General features: G+C 43.1%; 1 protein-coding gene across 6 annotated transcripts in view; it reads right to left on the bottom strand.

Annotated features, from left to right (window-relative positions):
- The window catches only part of TLN2 (talin 2), a 1094076-nt gene that overhangs the window by 156692 nt on the left and 913278 nt on the right, over window positions 1-24106 (bottom strand). For all 6 annotated transcript variants that reach the window (XM_069221982.1, XM_069221985.1, XM_069221980.1 and 3 more), the window contains 2 exons: window positions 20315-20461; window positions 17506-17672 (listed from right to left, as the gene is read on the bottom strand). In XM_069221982.1, the coding sequence (XP_069078083.1) occupies window positions 17506-17672; window positions 20315-20461 (314 nt within the window). The remainder of the gene's footprint in view (window positions 1-17505; window positions 17673-20314; window positions 20462-24106) is intronic.

The raw sequence follows: 24106 nt of genomic DNA, 5'->3' as shown, positions 1-24106 counted from the left end.
TATTACGTTTTAGTGCCCTCCAAACAGAAGGCACAAACATGCTCAGCAGAACAAATAAAATTGCAAACATTTATTTTCTTTAGTTAACTTTCTTTTATTTTGCCAAGTCTTCTTTTCTCACTTTGCACTCATGTTTTTTTGTTTTTTTTTTGCTCGTGGGCACTGTTCTCAAAAGATGAGGATTATCTTCCTCTAAATATTACAAAGCAACATTTTTTCTTTCTTATGTGCAATTTTTGAAATGATGCTCTAACACATAATTGTGCAGCAGACCCCAATCCACCCCTCTTCAATCCGCCCCACTCCAAACCATGCCAATCCATCTCACCTCACCACACAGCAATCCACCCCACTCAATTGAATCGACCCCAGGCCAATCAGATTCACACTATTCACCCCAATCCATTCTACTCCAATCCTCCCAACCCACCCCACTCCAATCCAATCCATCCCACTCCAAATCAAAACAATCTGCCTCACTCCAATATGCCCCACTCCAATCCAAAACAATCTGCCCCACTCCAATCCAAAACAACCTTACCCACTCTAATCCACCCCACTCCAATCCAAAACAATTAGCCCACTTCAGTCCGTCCCACTCCATCCCAATTCACCACACACCAATCCACCACAATACACCCCCCCACTTCAATTCAATCACCCCACACCAATCCACCACAATACACCCCCCCACTTCAATTCAATCACCCCACACCAATCCAATCTAGCCCAAAACAATGTCCCACTCCAATACCAACTCATCTTCCCCACTGCAAAACAATCCACCCCATTCCACTCCAAAACAACCCACCACACTCCAATCCAAAACAAATCTGCCACACTCCAATACAAAACAATATGCTCCACTCTAATCCAAAACAATGTGAGTTTACTCCAATCTGCTTCACTCCAATCCAATCCGCCCCAATCCACCCACTCTGTCCCAATTCATCCCACTCCAATTCACCACAACCCACCCCATCCCACTCCAATCCATCCCACACCAATCCAATCCGCCCCAATCCAATCCACCTCCCTTCAATCCTATCCAGTCCAATCCAATCCACCCCAATTCAGCCCACTCTTCGCCACTCCTAACTGCCCCACTCCAGTCCAAAACAATCTGCCCCACTCCAATACAAAACAATATGCTCCACTCTAATCCAAAACAATGTGCTCCACTCTAATCCAAAACAATGTGCTCCACTCTAATCCAAAACAATGTGCCCCACTCCAATACAAAACAATCTAGCCCACTCCAATCCACCTGACAAATCCAAAATAATCTGTGCAATTCCAATCCACCCCACTCCAACCCAATCCACCCGACTCCAATCAAGCCCTCTCGAATTCAATCCAATCCATCTCAAACCAATCCACCCACAAATCCGGTCCACCCAGCCCACTCCAATCCACCCCACCCCAATCCACCCATCTCAATCCAATCCACACCAATGCAATCTAATCTTCCTCACTCAAATCCGCCCACCCCATGCAATTCAATCCAACCCACCCCATTCCAGCCCACACCACTCCAGTCCAATCCACCCCACTCAATTCCTTTCACCCCACTCAGTCCACCACACCTCAATGCAATCCACCCCATTCAACACACCACATTCCGACCCAACCCACCCAACTCCAATCTAATCCACCCCATTCTAGTCCGCCCACCCCCACTTCAAACCACGCCAATCCAGGTCATCCCACTCCAGTCCACCCCACCTGACTCCTATCTAATACAATCCACCCCACTCCAATCCACCCCTCCAGTCCAGTCAAATCCACCCCCTTCAGCCCAGCCCAATCCACCCCACTCCAGTCCTGTCTAATCTGCCCCACTCCAAACCACCCCATTATAATCCTATCGACCCCATCCCAACTCACCTCACCCTAGTCCTATCACTCCACTTCAATGCACCACTCCAAACCAATCTAATCCACCCCAATCCAATACTCCCCATTTCAATTCTCACCACTCCAATCCAAGCCACCATATCCAGTCCACCCATTTTAACCCACCCCACTGCAATATAACCCACTCTATCCCAACAAATTTCACCCCAATCTACTCCAATCCACCCCACTTCCTCAGTCAACTCCAACCCACTTCGCCCTATTCCATCCAACCCCACTTCACAGCACTCTGACACTGGGCTCTACTCCCCTCTACGCCAATTTATTCTCCCCACTCCCCTCTACGGCACCCTACTCTGACAAATCCAGCCTACAACACTCTACTCCCCCACTCCATGCCACTAACATTTAGCCATGCTGAACAGCAGCCACACTGGTATACAACATGGCAAAAACACATTGCCAAAGCCAACAGCTATTGTATAGGTGAGACCTATTGGGCTTTGCCAATGCTTTTCTTTACCTCTATCTGATATGGCCAAGTTTTTTCTGGTGGCGATGACAGACAAAAAACATCAGAGTTAGTTTGACTCTAACTAGGGGAAGAGATCTGATGTCCTTACTTCAACGCCCCCAACTCCCTCAGAGTAAGCTTTCCAACAGTGGAGCCATAGGGAGCACAGCTGTTGGAAAGATGACATAGGGTAGGCTAAGTCTCCGTGGGCTGGGAGAGTCTGGAAACCAGGATGTCAAGTCTCATGGTGCCGCTCTGACCTGCTCTTTATATCAAATCAAGTCTTTGATGTCTCCCCGTTCCCCCTGCTGCTCCTGTTCTTTCTGCCTAATTGTGAAATCTGCATTAAAGGGAAAAACAAAGTAAGGTGTTAAGAACACCCCTTTCAACAGCCAGAGTTGCTGAATATGGATCTGGGGCACAGGTTATAGTCTTGGAGTGACATTCTGTGATTCTAGGCATATCACCTAATCCCTATGTGCCTAAAAAAAACACAGAATGTGTCCTTGTGTAATGTATGTGGTCTTCAGGGCGAGTTTGCGCTTTATAAAACTGCAAAAAAAAAAAAAAAAAAAAAAACTCCCTCTGAAATACAATCACATCTAGTCCATTTTAGCCCCTCGGTTCGTCTCTTCATTAACCTGTATGGTGCCGTAAAGATCCTACTGTAATCTAATTATTTTCAATTTATCTCAAGGAAACAGAAGTAAATGCATGGAATTACTTCCTTGAAAGCACAAGGCTAATCATATTAGCCGATAATCAGGGCAACTGGAATTATGGGATTGTGTGGCTGCGGCGATTTTCGTATAATTATAGATTTGCCAAATTAGCCACATAATCCACCATCTGCTACATATTCTGCAGATTTAAACAAAAAATGTGTTTCTAGCTCATACAGTTCAAAGATTACTAAAAATGCAGCAGTATGTGTTGGCGCACAGTGAAAGGCCCTTTGCAGATCCGGACTTTCACCGTTTTGTTGCTGAGTGCAATATTTGGGTATTAACCTAGTACTAATAAGGTGCAACCAATGTCCAGGCTGAGTAACCAAGGTTAGACATGATGAAATAATTTAATAAAACTACTACAAAATGTGCTGCATTATGTTGCATAATTTTCTTTTTCTCGCCCCAAATTTGGCCCTCTACAGCCGCATACTTCCAGTGGCCCTGCCTTTAATGTACTCAACCAGCCTCTATCCTTGGTTTCCAGTAGTACTGCACAATTCAGCTTAATGCCTCATCACGGGTAGTATGCTCTATATAAGTGCAATTGCAATACAATACATTTGTTACATCAAAAAAAGGTTTTAATTAAAGTTAGTGTTGCAACGGCTACAGGGTATGAGACGAAAAAGTTTAAAAAGCAATGAACACATTTTAAAGTGTTTTTTTATTTTAAAGGCAAATAGCTATACAAATCATAACTTTTCCTGAATAATGCATGTCGGCATGTTACTTGTTGTGAGTATTCAACTATAACATGTTTATTCAAAAGCACCTTAAGTGGTGTACAACTGTCTTACTGTACTATCAGGAACAGGGATTAAAGAGTCCCATATTGCAGCAGGAAGTTGCAAATATAGCCCTTCCGAGTCCACAGACATACAAAATGTTTGCCCGTGGCTCAAAAAATCCTTGCACTATGCCTTTCTCTTAATAGACACTTTGTATTAAGTGAAGAACAACAATGAATTAGTGAAGTTGAGTAGAACATTATAAACAGATGTTCAGTCTCAAAATGTGTTCTTTGGTTAGAATTAATCTACCTTAGTTTGCCCAATTGCATACTCATGATAATAAATGTACAATTGTTTAGGTGCAGTTCCTATGTGCCAAACAGTTAACAGAGTGGACTTCCTAACAGTTTCTTTATGCAACAAAATATCGTGGTCTCCAGATAATAACCACAGCAACAGACTTTTCCTTGGTAATGGCTTTGTTGAGCACTATGTTATATTGTAGCGTTTGTATGCCACTTTATACTTCTCATGACGCCTCAAAGTTCTTTTGGGGTGTTGAGCAAGCATCTCCTTGGGTTCTGGTGCATGGCTGGTAGAGTGTGTGTTTCATATTGTAGTCTCTGTTGGACGCTATTTGGGATAGCGTGTGAGGTTCATAGGCTTGCTCCAAACATGCATGTGGTAAATGTGTGGCAGAGCTTAACCATGGCATGAAGCAGAAAACTGTGGGAAACAGAATCACATTTGCCTACATTTCCCTTATCATCATTATTTGTTATGGTGAGTGACAAGTGAGCTGTCCCTGTTGTGCTTTTTAAGTAGGCGGAGGCTGGTAGGCCAGGCTAAGAAAGGTCATGACCCACTAAAAAACAACAGACACCGTTCTAACATGGTGCACTCGGGCAGAAATGCTTTTACATAACATGATTAAGCTATCCCATTCATATATGGGTTAAGTGGGATCCACCCAGGGTTAGAGGTTCTGTGACACATGAAAATCTAGAAATGCTTTTAGATGAGGCCCAGTGGCATACAGCAGAGTGAAGGTGCAGCAACCCTAAGAAATCAGGTATCTGTTGAGTCCACTCAGGAGCGGAAGATGCTGTTGCAGGACAATCAAGAAACCACTTTTAAGTTGGTACATGAGGTTCATATAGAAGTAAAATGTGGTGACCATGGGAAACAGGTTGACACCACTTGTACATGAGCCCCTGGGGCCCGCTCTGGAACAGAATATGCTACATCCAAGTCTTTTGAAGAGAACTTTATTGAGAAATATTTTTGTTTTGCTAAAGAGAAAGTCCACGTTGTGTCACAAAGTCCCTTGCATGGCTCTCAAGAGTGTTCTGCACTGCCTTTGTTGTTTTTTCCAGGTGCAGTCTTTTCCTTTAGTGAGCCCAACACACCAACAAGAGTACTAATGCACCTCCATGTTGCATAGCTTTAGAACCCAGTGGACTGCTCTAAAGTCAGGAAAGCACTTGCTGTCCAGCCTTTGTAAGACTGGTGGTGGTGAAAAAACGATTCCTACAGAAGGCACAATCCTTTTTGTCTGTCTTTTTAGTGGGGAAGAGGGTCAGCCCCAAATCAAAATGTTTGCACGTGTCTCTTAAACATATTTATTTGGCATGATTAGGGTATGTGTGAAAGAATTTGGACACTTGAGAGGAGCAGTGATTCAGGGTTAGAATCACTCTGGCTTCTACTCTTCTGGCAGACTGTGGACTGAGTATGGATCAAGAATCCTCTTGGAAGCCTTTCAAGAAGAGCCCTGTCTGTTGCTGAAGGGGGTTATTGAACAATATCTTACAGACAAGCCTGCTTGGAAAAAGCTGAACAGCCTAGCTGCATGAGGGACTTGTGGATGATGTAGCTGTGAGGTCTGTGCCACTGCTGAATGCATCACCTAGGTGCTGTACAGGGAAATCACCTATATGTCTCTGCATCACCCGGGGGCCCATGGAAAGGATGCACACTGCAGGAAAGCCAGAGCATGTCTCTGTTTGTTTCATGGAGTTTTGACAACACCCTCAGTTCTGTCCCCTGGCCTGGAAAAATCAATCTAGTGGGTAATGAAGTGAGGCCACAATGAGTCTGTAACTGTATCTAAATATGTTGCAAGGATATACGGATTTCACCTTTAGGTCCCTGTCTCCAGCTCCGCTTTCAATGAGGACTGCGCACATCTGAGTCCATGCCCCAGTTCTCTGGGCATCCTCTACCACTGTGAAAATCCAACCGTGACTCATGTCTTCAAAGACACAGAGCTGCAAATGTAGCAGTTCCAATGTGAAATCCACACTATTGCACTCACATATTGTGCTGAATGTGGGCTGCAAAGAAGTCCAATGGTTACCCTCAGTGAATACATACTTGAGCATATTATGCTAGGATGTGGATAGGCTTTGACAGCTTGTCTCATCCATGGCCAAAAAAAACAGCAAAGTAACTGCAGATAATGATCTTTTGTGCAGGATGCTATACCGAAAGGGTGTCATGGTAAGATTTCCAGAACAGATTTTTTAAAGTGTTTTTGATGGAAATGCACTCTGAACATGACGGATTTCATTTCATCAAAATTCATGCTTGGATGCAAAGCAACGACAATCATGCTAGAGAAATGGACGTGAGAGCTGTGATGCTCTGGCAAATTCATACACCTATAGTGAGCAGGGTGCAGGCGTGCCTTAAAGGTGAAGTAGTAGAATGACAAACCGAATTACACAGGACACCTTGGTTTACTTTACTGACTAAAGCCAGCCAATGTGGAACTGAAACCCAACTGTGCCGAATCAATACTGGATGGTTCCATGAAGCCCAAATGAGTGGTGTTTTAAAACAAGAGCACAGGGATGTCTTCTATGTGAAACTTTACATATATGAGGGACCTCCAACTTGAGCCTTCAAACTCTGACTATCACCACAAGCACAACATTCCTTAACCAAACATTGCAAGAACAGATTTCATGAGTTTTAATCTTTCTGTACTTGATAACATTTGGCAACATTCAGTCTGCACCATCTTCTAAATGCACTGTACGTGTTGGATGTGTGCTGCATATGACAGAAGTCATGAAGACTTTGAGAGCGCATCACAGCCTCTGAATAGTCAAAGAAATGGTTGAAATTTACAAAGAAGATATAGGAGACAAGAGGAGAAAGGAAAAAGAGATGGGGCATAGCCAGATAAGGAGGCAAAAGATAGAAAAAAAGAGATAGAAAGAGAAGAGATAGAAAGATAATGTACATATAGGAAGGGATTAGCAATGGACAAGGCCAGAAGAGAATAACAGAGAGGATGGAATGAGAGAAAAAAAGGAGGTGAGAATAGAGAGAGTAAAGGATAAGTATTTAATGAAAAAGATGACCACGTTTAGAAATGATCATGGGTTCAACCAACACGAATGGTACTTCTTGAAATGGAAAATGTCAGGAGCGTGTATTTATTATCTTGCAGTACTCGTTTTATGCTCAGAAGAGCCAGTTCTCAACTTCTGAAATTCAAATGAGTTTGGTATTAAGATTGCCATGTTTATCTTTTCCTCTCACCTCCCTGCTGCTGCAAGACAACAGAAACAAGTACACCTGAAACTTACTCTTTCCCTTGCACTTTAAATAATCCTGTGTGTCCAGAACCTTTTCAAATTCTATTTCTGATGGGATTTAACCCATCACTCTTGCTAGTAGACAGTTTCATGTATTTATCATTTTGTCTTCTGTTAGGCTACTACTGATCATTTTCTGCATCTAACGCTATGTTATGTAATGAGTACACCGCACTAAATAAAATGTGAATAACAGATATTTGTGTTTACCAGCCTCACTGGTATTCATTTTACTGACCTCAGAAGAATAAAAGTCTAGTTGGGCCACCCAACTTCACACAAAAATTCCACTTAAGTACACTTATTATTCTATCTGTAAATTTTCTACTGACATAAATTGAAGCTGAATACAAGCAATATTGCCAAATAGTTTTTTTATGAAGTGTATTACTATTTAATAATGTACAGATACCAAGATGTTTGGGCATATTACATGTTTGGACACTGATTCTGTGTTGTGGTTTCCTGAGTGCCTTTACGGCCAACATCTTTCCAAATGGTCTCCATTTCAGGCTTTGGAAGTGCCTTAGCATATCAAAGAAAAAGAATATTGTGTGGCAGCTAAAACTCAGGGGTACTATTTAGAAATATGGAAATACAGATTCAACATTCTGTGTGTTACAAACCCCGGACAAGAGCTATTCTTTGTCTTGACTGTTAGAAAGTTGATTAATGTACTAAGAGCCACACACAAACCATGAGGAATGCGTGACCCTGTCCACACCGAGTTCTAACAGGTTTGAAAAGCAGTTTTCACTCTTGCCACTAGGTGTCAGAGTACCCTCACGTTGGGAATATGAGAAACCCAAGATATAGAAAAAAAAATATTTATACAAAAGCACAAGTTTATATTTAGTGATCGCATGAAATTATTTAATAAAAATAAAAGCGTGCGCTGAGGAGACAATTAAAAGAGAGAACTGATGTATTTAAGTAGAAATGGAATTAACTAAGAAGTACATGCAGGTTTCTGGGCGCGAAACAGTGGGCTTTTGGTGGGCCTCTTTCAATCACCAGCCACTTCTCAGTCATGGCATTTGGAGGAAGGCTGCAGTATATACAAGACAACATTTTAGAAGAGGAAAGTGGATGATTTTAAATGATAATCGGAAGAATTTACCCCCCCCCCCCAATTGACCTCTAGTGAATAAGCAATTGCAGGCAGGAGGCAGCAAAAATAGTCTCCAGCCTGAATCGGGTCTCTTGGGTTGTACGGCAGATAGTAAACGGGGTTTCCAGGACTATCCTATTGCCACTGTAACATGTCCACTATCACTAGGATCATTTTGGTTCCACAGAGCAAGGTGTGCCCCCCTCCACCTTCCTGCGCTGCCAATTGTGCTTTCAAGTTTTTGGGTGTGCAAATGCTTCTTGAAATGGATCACAAGCATTACCCTGAGGTCACTGTGTACGCACAGTATATGCTCGATGGTGCACTGGTGAAAAACAAACTGACAACAGCTACAGGTTGATGTCCCGTATAAAAGATGCTTACAGGGTAAGTAACATAATCCATTCGATGGCATGTGTGGTTGTAGATACACATACTCTGCATAGACTGTAAAGCAGTCCCTCCTCAGAAGCGTGGCTAGCCTAAGGGAGGTGCAGCTTTCTGGAAAAGGGTACGTTGCACTGCCTTATCTACACTGGCTTGTTGGCGTGCTAAAACATCCACAAAGTAGTGTTGTGTGAAGGTGTGTGGTGTAGACCATGTAGCTACCCTACAAATGTCAACTATGGTAATCTTTCCAAGAAAGGCCACAGTAGCTCCCTTTTTACAAGTCGAGTGTGCTCTGGGAGAAACAGGTAAATGTCTTTTTGCCTGAATGTAGCAAGTTTGGATACATTTGACTATGCTGGATTTGGATATTGGGTTATCTTTATGAGGAGGGAAAATGGCTACAAAGAGTTGTTTGGTTTTCCTAAAGTCTAGCTCTGTCAATACAGAACATGAGAGCTCTTTTGACATCTAATGTGTTAAGGGCTTTTTCAGCAACATAATCTGGTTACAGGAAGAAAACTGGGAGCTCTATAGACTGATCGAGGTAAAATTGTGAAACCACTTTAGGTATAAATTTAGGATTAGTTTGAAGAACTACTTTGTCCCTATGAATTTGGAAGAAAGGTTCTTTTAAGGTTCGTGCCTGAAGCTCACTAACACGTCTGAGTGATGTGCTGGCAACTAAGAAAGCCACCTTCCATGAAATAGAAGTGGATATGAGTGAAGTGGCTCGAATGGGGGGGCCATGAGTCTAGTGATTACAATATTAAGGTTCCACGAGGGGGCACCCTAGGTGGTATAACTTGTTTCAGTCCTTCCATGAAAGCCCTTATTACTGGAATTCTGAATAACAAAATGTGTTCTCTGTTTTGGAGATATGCAGCTATAGCAAGATGTAAGCGAAAGGAAGTGTAGGCAAGATTTACTTTCTGCAAGTGAAGGAGGTAAACAATCTCTTGTACTGTGGCTTTGATAGGATAAATGTGCGTAGGTTGGCAGTAGCTAACAAAACGTTTCCATTTTTCAGCATAAGAGGCTCCAGTGGAGGGTCTGCACGCTTCCTTGAGAATGTTCAGACATTCTGCAGGCAAACCTAGATAGCCAAACTCTATGAACTCAGGAGCCATATTGCAAGGCTGAGTGACCTAGGGTCTGGATGTCTGATTTATCCTTGATTCTGGGTGAGATGGTCTGGCCTGTTGGGGAGCTTCACGTGTGGGACTACTGAAAGATCTAGGAGTGTGGTGAACCAAGGCTGGCGTGCCCAGTTGGGAGCCACAAGGATCATAGTGAGAGATGTTTGTCTGATCTTCCGAATCAGAAATGGAATGAGAGGGAGAGGTAGAAAGCATAGGCAAATATCCCTGACCAACTCATCCACAGATCGTTGCCCTTGGATAGTGGGTGTGGATACCTGGAGGCGAAGTTTTGGCATTTCGCGTTTTATGTTGTGACAAAAAGGTCTATGTGATGAGTCCCCCACCTTTTGAAGTATGACTGGAGGACTTGTGGGTGGAGTTCCCACTCGTGGACTTGTTGCTGCATCCTGATGAGCAGGTCTGCAAAGTTGTTGTCCATTCCAAGATACTCTGTCAACAGGTGAACGTGGTGGTGAAAAGCACAATCCCATATGGTCTGAGACAGGTGTGATAGTTGTGAAGACCGTGGTAGTTGATGTGTAGGGACTGGTGTTTGACATCACGGAGTCCTTCAACTGTCAGGTTTTGGAGATGAGCATGCCAACTAGTCAGTGATGGATCTGTGGTCAATGTGATGTGAGGAGCAGGGTCTAGAAAGAGCTGCCCCTTTAAGAGGTTGTTGGTGTGCCACCATTTCAGAGAACAGTGAGTTTGGCGGTCTAACAACAAAGATTGCTTACCACTGGCGAGACAGACACTGCTGTAGAGGACGCAAGTGTAATCTCACATGGGGAACTATGGCAATGCAATTATCCATCTTTCCCAAGAGATGCATGATGTTCTTTACCATACAGGATTGATTTTCCTGACACTAATGCAGAAGTGTCTGGAAATTCTGAATGCGAACTGGATAAGGGTACACTAACCTTAACTGTGCATTTAGAATTGATCCCAACTGAGGTTGAACTTGTAGTGGTTGGAGATGGGATTTGGGAATGTTGAGAGTGAACCCAGTTTGTAAAGGAGATGCACTGTCATCTGAGTGTGTTTTTGACACTGGTGCAGTGTACTGGCTTTCATGAGCCAGTCGTCCAGGTAAGAAAAGACGTGGACATTTTGCCTTTGCAAGTGTGCTGCGACTACTGCTAAGCATTTTGTGAACACCCTGGGAGTGGTAGTCATCCCAAAGGGAAGTACTTTGAACTGATAATGTTTGCCTACAATGACAAATCTAAAGTATTTTCGGTGTGCAGAGTAATTTGGTATGTGAAATTAGGCATCCTTTAGAATCACAGCTGTCATAAAATTGCCCGGCTGTAGAAGTGGAATGACATCCTGGAGAGTGACCATGTGGAGGTGTACTAATCGGGTCTATTTGTTTACAGGTCGAAGATCCAGTATTGGTCTGAGGGAGCCATCGTTTTGGGAATCAGGAAGTATAGGGAATATACTCCTGAACCTTGATGTTGGAGAGGAACGGACTCTATGGCCCATTTGAGAAGAAGGGCTTGGTCCCTTTGCTTGAGAAGCGTTAAGTGTTCCTGCAATAACCTATGGTTGCAAGGGGAAATGTTGGGAGGTGTGGTAATGAGATCCAGACAATATCCATGTTGGATAATGGCAAGGACCCACTGGTCCGTGGTGAAGATGTCCCCGATGGTGTGAAAATGTTGGAGTCTTCCCCAGACAGGTGTGAGATGGTTGGGGGGAAGGTGTAAGAAGGCATCATTTGACAGTGGAGGAAGATCTGCCTGTGGCATACTCTTTTCCCTCCCTTTGTTATTTGATCTGCTGCAGGAGTCTCTGAAGTAGTCTCTACTGTAGAAGGACTGAGGCTGTCTGCTGTGCGACGTGGAACCTCTATTATGGAAGATTTGTATGTTACCCTGTACCCTGGGCGACAAAATAAACCTCTCTGTATGGGAGTTTGTAAGGCACCCATGGCCTTGGCGGTGTCCTTCATCTTGTCAAGTGTTGTATCCACTTGTCCAAACATGTGCTCCTTGTCAAAGGGCATGTTTAAAACTGCCTGTTGGACTATTGGCTTGAAGCTGAACACCAAAGTCAAGCATGTCTCATCAAGAGGATACTGGTGTTAATCCCCCGACTCCTGTGTCCACTGCATCAAGGGTGCATATGATAAAGTTGTTCTTAATAATTTGGCCCTCAGAACAATTTTTTTGTCCCCTTTTCCAGTTCTCTTCAGGGAGATATTGTAGCAATTCCTCCAACTCATCTTAATGAGCCAGAGCGTACCGGGCCAAAAAGGCTTGAGAGTTGGCAATGCGCCAATGATTTGCAGCAGGTGCACCCTCTTTTCAGCCTCATCAATTTGTTTACTCTCCTTTTCTAAGGGAGGAGAGTCCCGGTGGGTTGACTATTAGCCTGTTTACGGGCAGTGGTGGCTTCTACAGAATCAGGTGGTAGTTGTGCCCTAATGCAAAGTGGGTCTGAGGGACCGCCTTATACTTCTTATCCACCCGTTGTGTGATCACTGTAGAGTGTACAGGTTCCTTAAATATGTCCTCTGCATGTCTGATCATATGAGGGTGCATAGGAAGAAATTGCCCATCCCTACGTGTGGAGGGGAGTATCGAACAACAAGTCGTACTCTATGGGCTCTTTGTGAAGCTCTATGTGGTGGAATGCTGCCAACCTAGAAACTACCTGTTAGTAGGAGGCAGTGTCCTCTGCAGGGGAGGCGCGAGTAGGATAACGATCCAAGTCATATGGTAATGTGATCCGGGTCATAAAGATCCCAAGTATCTGTATCATCAGAAGCACCTCCTGTACCCCCAGTGCAAGACTGCTGAGGTGTGTCATCCCCTTGTACAGGAGATTCAGGTGGAGAGTGAGGAGGGGAAGGAGGTGGAGGTGTGGAGAAGGCTGGCGAGTTGGGCTAGTAGCCTTTGACCTTTGTCCTCTTCTTTGGTGGAACAGGAATGCCCAGGGCCTCCTCAAATGTAAATTTCCTCTTTGAAAGCCCAGGAGAGGAAGATGCAGCTATGATGCAGACTGTGGTGTCTTGAATATGAGGTTTGCGCTGTCTAGTGTCCATCTTTTTAAGAATTGACTGAACTGGAAAAGGACTGATGGAAGACTGGACCGAGTACCTGGACTCTGAAGATTTCGCCTCCAAAGGTTTTGGCGCCAAAGATTTGTGCTTTGTGATCTTGGTAAGCACCGAAGTCAAAGCAGACGGCTGCTGAATCGGTCCCGAGGCTTCGTGTTGAAAAACAAAACTATCTCCGGTCCTGGGTGTCAAAGCCGAGGCTGAGGGTTTAGCCTTTGTGGCCATTTTCAGGGCCGAGCCGGAAGGTAGAGCGGGCAAAACAGTCTTTCCAGTACTCATCATGGCCAGATAGCAGTGGTGGACCGACTACCTCTAGAATAGGCTGTAGGGCCTTCTTGGAGGGTTTCTGTAGGAGAGCACGGGCCACAGACTAATGTGCTGGGCAGAGGAAAGTTCTTGGCTCTCGATGTCGAACTCCACACCGGACTCTTAGCTGTCTTGGATGGAAATTGCTTCCTACTGCCTGTTGGTTCCTCCTGAGTGAATTTTTTCCCCGAAGAGGACCTGGGTGTCGTTCGACACCTTCAGAGCCATTTGCAGTTGACAAGCAGTTCGGCCCGAAGGGTATTTTTGGATCTAAATGACTTACAGGCATCACAGTTGGCCTCACAGTGGTTTGGAGAGAGGCAAAGGCTGCACATGAGGTGTTTGTCGGTGTCCAGAAACTTAGCGTGTCACCGAGGACCAGAAGCGGAATGGAGTACAGTCCATCAGGAAACCATTTCCATCTATTCCAGTGCTGCAAAGAAGGTAGGACTAAGATGGGCGCTGGTGCCTCATGGGTGTAAGTCGATGCCCGAACTGACGTAGAGCATAAGAAGCGCTGAGATAGAAAAGCACAATTGAATACAATACTGTCAGAACAGAAATGCACATGTCCGAACCTGAGAGTGGAGGAAAAAAAAACCTAACAAAGGAGTCGATGCCCACGTGCAATATCACAGAGAGGAGTCACTCGATCTCGTGACTCGAAACACTTCTTAGAAGAAAAGCAACTTGTACCACTCCGGTCAAAACACTAGATGGAAGGTGTATGCAGAGCATGTGTATATACAGCCACACATGCCATCAAACATATTATTTTAGGAAATGTTTTAATGTGAAATTAGTTAAAGTGTTTCTGTTTTCATAGTTAAGATAAAAGATGATTCACATAGAAGGCTAACTTCCCTTTACTGCAATGGACACGCTAAAGGAGGCCACTATTGAAAGACAAAGATCTCTAATCTGAGAAATCTCATGGGTGTATGAACTGGATGTTTGAAGTCTAATATGGTGGGGGCTTGGGCTCCCTGATTTTTAAAAATAGGTAATGCTAAATACACAGTCCCAGAGGACCAGGTGAAGACCAACTCTTCTTCTCGAAAGCTCTTTATTTTCACACTACTATCTCGACCATAATGTGTTTCGGCCAAACAAATGGCCTTGCTCACATAATGGTAAATTTTACCCATAATTCATCTGAGCCCTGATCAAATTTCTTTAGAACCATTTGTGCCTTGTGTGGCAAGTCTACTGACCAGCTAATACTGATGTCAAATTACAACTTAAAGAGGGGGGGAGGAGGGGAAGAGAAAGAGAGAGAGAGAGAGAACGACTGTGTGTGTATGTGTGTGAGAGTACGTGTATGCGAGTACATGTGTGAATATGAGTATGTGTGCAAATACGTGTGTGTGAGCACGTTTGTGCGAGAATATGAGTGCTTGTTTGTGTATTTTATCCAAAGAGGTATCGAACAACAGAGATAACTAAACACATGTTTCTTCCCATCTTGGTACAAAAGAGAAATTTGTCTCGGTCAATAAATGAGGTTCAAGGATAAAAAATTCTGCCTATTTAGAGGTATGTAGCAGGTGTCAAACTGAGAAATTATTACCTAGCCCCTCACATAAATAATAAACAACCATGGTTAGAGGACCTCTGTAAGGAAGGGAGGAGAGGCTAGGCTGCATAATGTTATCTAGTAAGCTTTGTGACTGAGACAATATATAAAACATTACTGCCTTAAGAGAGACCAGCTGTGTGCACCAGACATGAGAATGATCCCATAGGTGATTGTGTTGAATGCCAGCGAGACCTCCAACAGCACCGGTATGCACATTCGCAGGGTCAATTATGGCTAGAATATCATCTCAGGTAAACAGCAGAGCAGTCTTGGTTCCCAATGCAAATGTCTAAAACAAAGCAGCAAGCTGTGAAAGAATCAATGTGTCTGAACCTGGTCCACTACAAGTCCCTTGGTTACCTTTGGGATAAGAGAGTAGGTCAAGGACATGAATTAGAGGTAAGACATGCTACCATTGTCTTGTGCTTTGGTATTCCGGGCACTTTCGTCGCTACCCTGGTCCGGAGATTATGAAAGCAGCACCACGAAAATAAAATAAATGTGGTGTAAATTGTTCTGATTACCCATATAATCCCAAACCTTTGCCTGACCTCTGTCTCCTTAGGAGCAAACAGAAGGCCGCTGTTGGGCTAGGTGCGTGGCTAGGTATTCATTTAATGTCATTAGCGGTCAAACGGTACATGATGTTACTTTCCTACCCTTAGATGTTTTGCACAGGTGAGGGTTTTTAAGACAAAGAACATTTCTAAATTGGATATCGATAGGTCATTAGGAGGTAGATTGTTTTGGTGTTGGTTGGGACCAGTCACAGACTAGAAAAGATGTTGAGGCCAAGGGAGATAACCTGTCTGGACAGATAAGACCGAGAGAGTCGACTTTGGCGTGATAGGGAATAAGGAACGATGGAATAAACAATGAGGAGGAAAGGTGCGAGATAATTAGAAAGTACAGATTTGGAAAGGATGTTCAAGACAGAAAAATAAAGGAAACAGATGAGAGGAATAAAAAGGAGCAAGGTATGTACATGTCACCAGGAAAAAAAAAGTCCAGGAAGTGGTTGTAAATCAGGTGAAATATAAAGGGGTCAAAAAAGCCAGCACAATGTCCATTCAATAAATTATACTGATGAGGAGAAGGTGGAGGTAAACAATTGGAGTTGCTAAGGTGAGGATAATGACGGATTGAAGGTGAAGAGCATGCAGAGGGAAACAACAAACACACCTGTGAGGATGAATTTTCTTTTAGGAGTTTTCAATGGCAGAAGAATGGATGACAGCACGTTGCTCAGAACATAGAAAGGGCGATTCTAGTAGATAGACTGACAGAACACATTCTGAATGCAGATGCCAGATAAAAGCCTAATCCAACAAGCATTCTGGATTTGTGGGAACCTTCACACATTTTAAGATTCTCTGGCATCATTCTGCGTGTCACCCGAATGACAAGTCCTCAAGACAACAGTTCTTGTGGGTTCAATTTTAACTGCCACAAAGTAAACCTAAAATGATTCAGAACTGAGAACCCTGATGGATCAACCAGGCACATTTGCCAGTTACCACAAGAGAAGACCTCCTAGCATGCTTGACTCTTTTTCAATGGGCTGTGTCACCATGTCTTCATCCTGCAAACTGGCACTGAGCATCTTGCCTGCTAGCAGTCAGGACTCCGACCTACACTGGATCCACAATGGCAGCACATGGCAGGAAATAATCATGTCATGTAATAATATACCCTGGGGCAGAAGTCAGAGATACGTGGAAAAAAGAGGACCTCAGATGCAGAGATCACACAACATTTATGTGTGGATTAATGTCAAGGTTTCACTCCAGAGCTTCTTGCAACAGCAGATACACACAATGCACATTTGCTGCTACTACTCTACATTTCCAACCCTTGGAAGACATGTCAAAGTCATATGCAAAGACCAGCACCCCAGCTCTCGTGACATTTCAGATTGACAACAATGCTCCCTGGAGCCTCTCAACAGGGCAGCTGCCACCTCCTGTGTAAACTATTCGTATGTATTAAGAATGAGAAAGAGAGGTGAAGCAGAAACTTAGCAGAGTTGATCACATCAATATCCTTTCTTTTTATGAAAAAAACAACAGTCCTTTGTTATATAGTAACATATTAATGAGAGTAGTCATAAGGTCACATAAACGTTTCCCAACCTTTTCAGAAAATTTACTATTTTTAGAATGTACAAATATAGGCCTGACTGAGATGTTTGTGATCCAAACCTCGAAGGAACTGGGGCTGTGGCATCTACTCACCTCTCCGACCTAATCTGCCTTAGGAACACCAAGTTTATTAATATGGGGCCAATAGGAGCCATACCTTTGTGTATGAGTAATGCGTGAAGGTTTGTGGATTGGTGGGTGTGTGTGTGTATTACATCAATACCAAAGTCAAGAGACCCACCAACCCCTCATCACAACCGTGTAATGAAAAACAAATTCAGTTATCCTGAAAGCAAACAAACCCTTGTGTATTATCATATCTGACCTGTGATCTGCAAACGATTCATTGTTCTCGGCGTTGAGCGTTCCAGCAGTAGCAAACATGATGGTGGTGTCCAGGTCAGCAATAATCCCAGATACTGCACTCCCTGCAGTGATACAAGCTTGTGTACCCTTGTTTCCAGCTTGAAGGGCAGACAACACCAATGAAACCTAAAATGAAAGAAAGAAAAAAGGATTATAACAGTGTGAGCTGAGATCTATGTTGTTAAATAACACTGCTCAAGGCACCGACTTGGTTACAGTAGTTGATTTAATGGTAATGTCAGTTTCTTTCATGAACCCTTCCGTTTACTTAGCTAGATGAGGTGCCCATCAGCATACTGAACAAACCAGAGTGCAGATTCCTAGAGCAGGATCTTTTTAGATCGAAGAGACCATATCATAGAAAGGGGAGGTGAGAGGGCGGTGAGGATTTTGCGTTTAGAGCACATTCGACTCATTTAATGCAGATTCTTCAACCCAGTAGCGATGCATTAGTCACCACTGTCTACTCTGGGTGCAGCAGGGGGACAGGTCTTCCACTGGTGCAATAGCTATCAAGTAGCCACCACTGCAGGTCTTTGCAGTTTCCTTTGACACCTGGATGGAGTTTAACAGGGTCCCTTGGGGCTGGGGCCACTGAGACTTAAGGTTCCACTACAAAGCTTGCATTTGCCATCTAGCATGGTAGGCGAGCAGGATACAGGATGTTAGCAGGCCCAAAACCCTCAGTGCCATACTCATGGAGACTCATGGCAGAGATGGAAACATTGGGGTCATAGCCTGAATGTCCTGGACTCGGTGTGAATGAAAGGTCCGAAAGTGTATTGCATCCAGGATGGCTCTGATGAAGGTGAACATCTGCAAAGGAGTCAGGTGTAACTTTGGTAGGTTCATTTAGAACCCCAAAGATGTTAAGAGGTTCAAGGCTGTTCGGAGGTGGTCTGTGGATGACTGTGGTTAGCCCACATTAAATGGTCAGTCATGCAAGGTAAGGGGAAAACTGGTAGCCCTGAACTCTGAAGATGGCAGTGACAACCACAAATCAACTTTGTAAGTACCTGATTTGCACTGGTGAGGCCAAAAGGGAATACGGCAAACTGAAAGTGCGTGTGGTCCACCGTGAACCACAGATAGCGTCTGTGGGCTTGCTTTACAGGGGTGTGAAATTGAGAGTCCTGCAGTTTCAACACCACCATCCAGTCTCTGGGATCCAGGGTACAGAGAAGCTGGGCCAGGAGGATGAGTATTTTGAATGTATCCTAGAGCAGAAAGGTGTTGAAAGGGCGAAGATCCACAGTTGTAGATGGAAAAATACCTAGGGTAGGGTGTGGAGAGCAGCGAGGGCACCCCCCATTACAAAAATGGCAATCAACATGGGACGAACACATCTGTTGAGTATGTGTTAGTACCGCAGTGAAGTGTCTGCAATTCCTCTGTCAAAAGGTTTGTTTTATCACCACAGTGGAGGTGTGACGGTTAAAGAATTCAGCAGCCTTCCTGATAACTAGAGCAAAAGAAGTGCTTTCCTCTGTTGGTGGTCCAATATCAGTTGAGGTGTGCAGTCCACTGTCATCCTGTAGGTCCATGCACCAGTAGTCATAATCATAACAGGATGGGGCAACTCCTTTCCCCATCCTCACCACAGTCATCTCCTTTAGCTGCCTCTGGCCAATGTCTGAGCCAAAATGTTGGTGTAATGTCTGTGCGCGACTACGCAGCAGGGGAATCCTATCTGGGGCAGATGGATTCAGTAGAGATGGTGGGTCATCAAGATCTGGATGTGGCCTTGGTCCAGACAACGCTGGTTCAGTCAGACACTACAATGGGTTGCAGGCATTTCTCCCGCACTGACGCTTGAGAACTGGTGCAGATTTTGGCACCAGTTCCGGAATAGAACCTGAAGCAAGTTGAAGGGGTAACTACAGTGGCTTTCTGTCAATAGCATGCTGCAATTGCACTGTTTCAGCCTCAAAAACTACGGCATTCCTAGACAAATGAGTTGGGAAATTGATAGAATAATTATGAACTACAAGGTCAATCATCTGCCACGTAATGTAAATGCTGTGTTCTCCAGCCTCTTTTTGATTTTTCTTGTATTCCTGCTTGTCTTGGGTACACGCCACTAATGTTGGATATATTGCTGTACAGCTAATTCATCTTAAGTGGTGTTACCACTTACTAGTTGAAAACTGGAGTCCCAGTAGTTTGTTTTCTGTTCTATATTCCTCAAAACATTATAATTTAAGTTGATCATTCAAGTCTATTACTAAACTGTATCTTTTGTAAAATTAAGACATTGGCCCTTATTTAGAGTTCAGCAGACTGAATACTCTCCCAAACATGGCAAATAATTTGTATGCAGTACTATGGGTCCCATTGGCTATAAAGCATTCGTAATATTTGTAATAGTGTGGACGGGACATCTGACACATTTGAAATGGAGTATCCCTCCCCACAACATTCTAAATAAGGCCCCTCGTGTGGAAAAGAAGCAAGAACATGAAGTTTAAAAGAAAGAAGCTCCATTGCTGTATGGTATTTAATGTACAATGCATCTATTTTCAGCGTGTTCTTGTAAGAAAAAAGATTATACTTATTTTTTGTGGTTGAACTACTAGCTAGCTCCAATCTCAATGACAAAAAGTTTGTCTTTTACCCTTGTTTGTAGTTTGGTGGCTGTTGGCTGACATTTAAAACTTAATAGCCACATACCAATTCTACTCAAAAAGAGGTGGCAAATGAGGTCTGCTGTAGCACATGAAATAAATACAAGCTACACCAATGTGTGATGATCTTGCCCTTTCTCTAACCTTTTCAGTGACAGCTCGAGCACATTCGATGAGTTCCCTTTTTGTGTAGCCATCAGTTGGACAGATTTGAAGAGCTCCAGCTTTCTGTACAAGGAAGATGCAGCCGTGTCCCAGATCCTGGATGCGGGTCTTTATCTGGAATCCAATCTGAAGGAAGAAAGTGAAACACAAATATGAATGCAGTACAGACCAGACCTCAAATATCACAGGTGTATGTGCTCCACTGAAGGTTCTGGGGAAAGCTACAGGTACCAGAGAACTAAAAAAAATTGTTCAGAACTGCACAATTACATACTTTTGTATAAGGCTTATCTTCAGACATGTAAACCTGTAGATGTGCTTGTACTGTTCATTCTGCCAATTTGAAAAACCACACAAAGAATGGGATTTATTTTAAATGATGAAAGAAAAGCAGAATTTCCTGAAAATGAAATATTTTATCCACTCTAGTCTTGTGTACAGAGTTTAAAGATCCATCCTGGACACAGCCAATGGCAGCTGCAAGTAGACTAGTTGTGCCACTATGGGCAGCTAAAAAAGAAAAAACAATGAACTTAACAGTGGATCAATGGAGGCACACGCACACTCTGCCTGCATAGCTTAGCTGCTGTTTCTACACTTTTATGAAGTTAACGCAAGCTCAGTAAATGCCTACCAGAATTCTCGCCACTATGCCCCAAAGTGTAACTCTCAACACTGCCAGACCCTTGGCTGAAGTTACTGGGGCATACATTTGTTAGTTTCAACTTGATGAATGTTGATCATCTTCAAAGCAGCAAATGTGCATTTTTGGGCTAGCGCAACAGTGAAATTGCCCAACTTATTATCCTTCACATGGAAAACAGTTTTCATATGAAGAAACGTCTTCCACTGCAGTACCTGTAATCAAGAAGGGTGCAGGGGATACTTACTAAACGTCACTGCTTCTTGAAACTTATCTATGTTTACATCTGCACTGGCTGCTGGAAACGACTTTGGAAATACTTGTGAATGCCCATACTGGTAAGAATGTGTGGGTGTTCACCTCCTTTAGTAATACCACTAACCAAGTGAACATCCACACGTGACTATAAAATTCAACCAACCAGCACGTTTTCCACTGTACTAAACGCCATTTTCAACCACACAAATCAGCAAATCTTAATTATGTGAATCAAGGTCTATCATTTACAAAACCACAGGCAGCGTTTTGCACATCATACATAACAAAGGAGTACACAGATTTTTCTGGCTGAGTGAGGCTATAATGGTGTCTATTCCCATCCTACTAATTTCGAGGTCTCAACCCATCAAAGGTGTACAGGTATCAGAATAAGACCAGGGCAAAATGTGAGTTAGGCTGGCATTACCAGATTACATACATTCACACAACCCTAATCACAACAACCTAATCACAACACAAACATCCTAGAACTTAGTGTTTTTCTAGCCCTCAAAATTGCCACCTCAGCTGTCTGATTCCGTTAAGAAAATCAATGCAAAAGGGACATAAAAACTGAGCAAGTACACATCTACTTTGGGAAAAAGGCAGAACTAACACTCTGATACCGAAAAATCAAAAACAGAGGAGGAAAGAAAAAAAGACTGTGAACAGAAAACAAACTAAAATAATTACTTACGGCCCAGAGGTCAATAAAGATGAAAACCCAGCACACAATATGAAAAAATAAGTAGACTGTGAAAAATTAAAAATAGGGATGCATACCACAAACAAATCTGCTGAGTCAAAGAAGTGATACACATCTGAAATGCAAATGTACAAAAAAATGGTTTACGTACACCAATTTGCCTTACATTATCATTTCTTATTTGCATGATCACTGTTTGCTGTTACGCTGGCATGGTGGTCATCACCTTAGGGTTCTACTTGGAGAAAGTAAGCCTGCTGTAATGCACTCAGGCAAAGGAGGCAGCTCACAATGAGGAACAGAACAAAATGACCCTAAAAAGAAGGTTTGTATAAAGGGGCCACGAGCTACAGGAGGGGCAACTCTGCCTGGGAGGCAATCCCAGTGGATAGACCAAAGTTAGTGTAGCCGCTTGTTTCTATCGTCTAAGGGGTGGTGTAACTGTGCCTAAGTGAATGTGAACCTGATATTGCAAACAAACCGTAAAGTCACTAAAAAGGGGAAAACACTCTAAATCATGTACCATGCACAAGAATCAATACTCGCTATGGCAGAGTCCCTGGAGCCATTCCATGCAGAATGGCACTAGTAGGGTGTGTGATGGAATTCTGATACTTGGGAGAATGTCTGACCTACATCTGTATCTCACCTTCTATTCCCAATAACAACATTTAGGCTTGGGTCCGGGTCTGAACTGTATTGCCACCAAAGGATCAACTTAAAACTTTGCAGGGGGTATGCAAAACTATTTTACCTAACACCTCCTAGTCACAGCGTTACAACTAAGAGGGTTGAGTTAGGATTCCTTAGTTAGCAATTACCAACATGTTTCATGCTCAACAATCTGTCCACTAAGAACAAAAGGCATTCTTCATGATGATCTATGTCCAGATGGGTTAAACTACTTATCTGTATCAAAAGTAGTGTGAAGTGTGTAAAATACATCTATGCAGGGACAGTCGCAGATCTTCAAAGGGTCTTTTTTTCTTTTTTTTTTAAAGAATTTGAGTATAAAACAAGAACTCTAGTCAGCCGTACCCACTCCCTCAATATCTTCTTCCAAAAGAATAAGCATGCCTATTTAGGGAGACAGTGGACACTCTTCTGTTTTTCATGTTTCTCCCACCCATATCTTCTATCAGAGATTATCCAAAGAGGAAAATAAATGTAATCCCTGTTAAAGATTAGCTGTCCGTAAATTCTGGTGAAGTTCAGCCTGTTCCTGTCTTTAAGAGAGGAAGCAGTGATGCACCACCATTAATTCAGACCCATCTAGATTGCCAAAGCATGTAATTCCCATGATCTCTGGTAGGAATCTCTAGATCTGCACTATGGATGTAATCTTGTTTGATAGACAAAGGAGACAGCTGAACAATTTACACTTTAGCAAGCTATGCACATTTCATAGACGCTCCTAAGGGTGCCCCTTAGTCATTCTATTCCATCGCAATCTCTGCCTTGCTAGGGATGCTGTATCCAAGGTACTGGGTGCCACCCAGACCACTGGCTGAGCTGCTCCCCCTCTCAGATCACAAAGTTTGGTGTTATCTTTGCTGCAGAGATGCATTAATGTCTGAAACATCACTGGAAAGGAGAAATGAGAAATGCATGATGTCTAGGAGTAAGTGCTGAACATAAATTGAGTGGATGGCTTACTCTATATTGCTTATAGTAACATCTTTACACATTCAAATGCTTACTATGCACAATGCATGTAACCTGATAGAATAATATTATATAGAGTGGTTGAGTAATTTGATGGCAAGAACTGGGGAAACAGTATTAATAGCACAAACAATAAATAATGGGTGAGACTCCACTTCTAGTGTGTCAAGTGAAGGAGGTTCATATTCCATTTAAGGCGATGTACCTCACGCATTGGGTGAAATTGGTAGATAATACACAATGGAACCCAGGCAAATCACGCAATTGGTGTTGGGTTGTTGAATTTGCTACAGACAGTTCCTTGCAAAATGAAATAGTCAGATGCTTAAATATTTTACAGGTGCCTATCAGTAAGGAGGAGAATTCTGATGTTAGCATTCCTTTTTGGTGCCATGCCTGCTTTCTTTAACTAATCACTTGGATTAAACACCACAATCATGTGTGAAAGACAGAACCACATATTCCGAAGTCACTGGAAAAGAAATGATGCATATTGATT

This window comes from Pleurodeles waltl, chromosome 3_1, assembly GCF_031143425.1.
Source record: "Pleurodeles waltl isolate 20211129_DDA chromosome 3_1, aPleWal1.hap1.20221129, whole genome shotgun sequence".
Classification (NCBI taxonomy): domain Eukaryota; kingdom Metazoa; phylum Chordata; class Amphibia; order Caudata; family Salamandridae; genus Pleurodeles; species Pleurodeles waltl.
The sequence above is the reverse complement of the archived record's forward strand: the minus strand, read 5'-3'. Positions and strand labels throughout refer to the sequence as shown.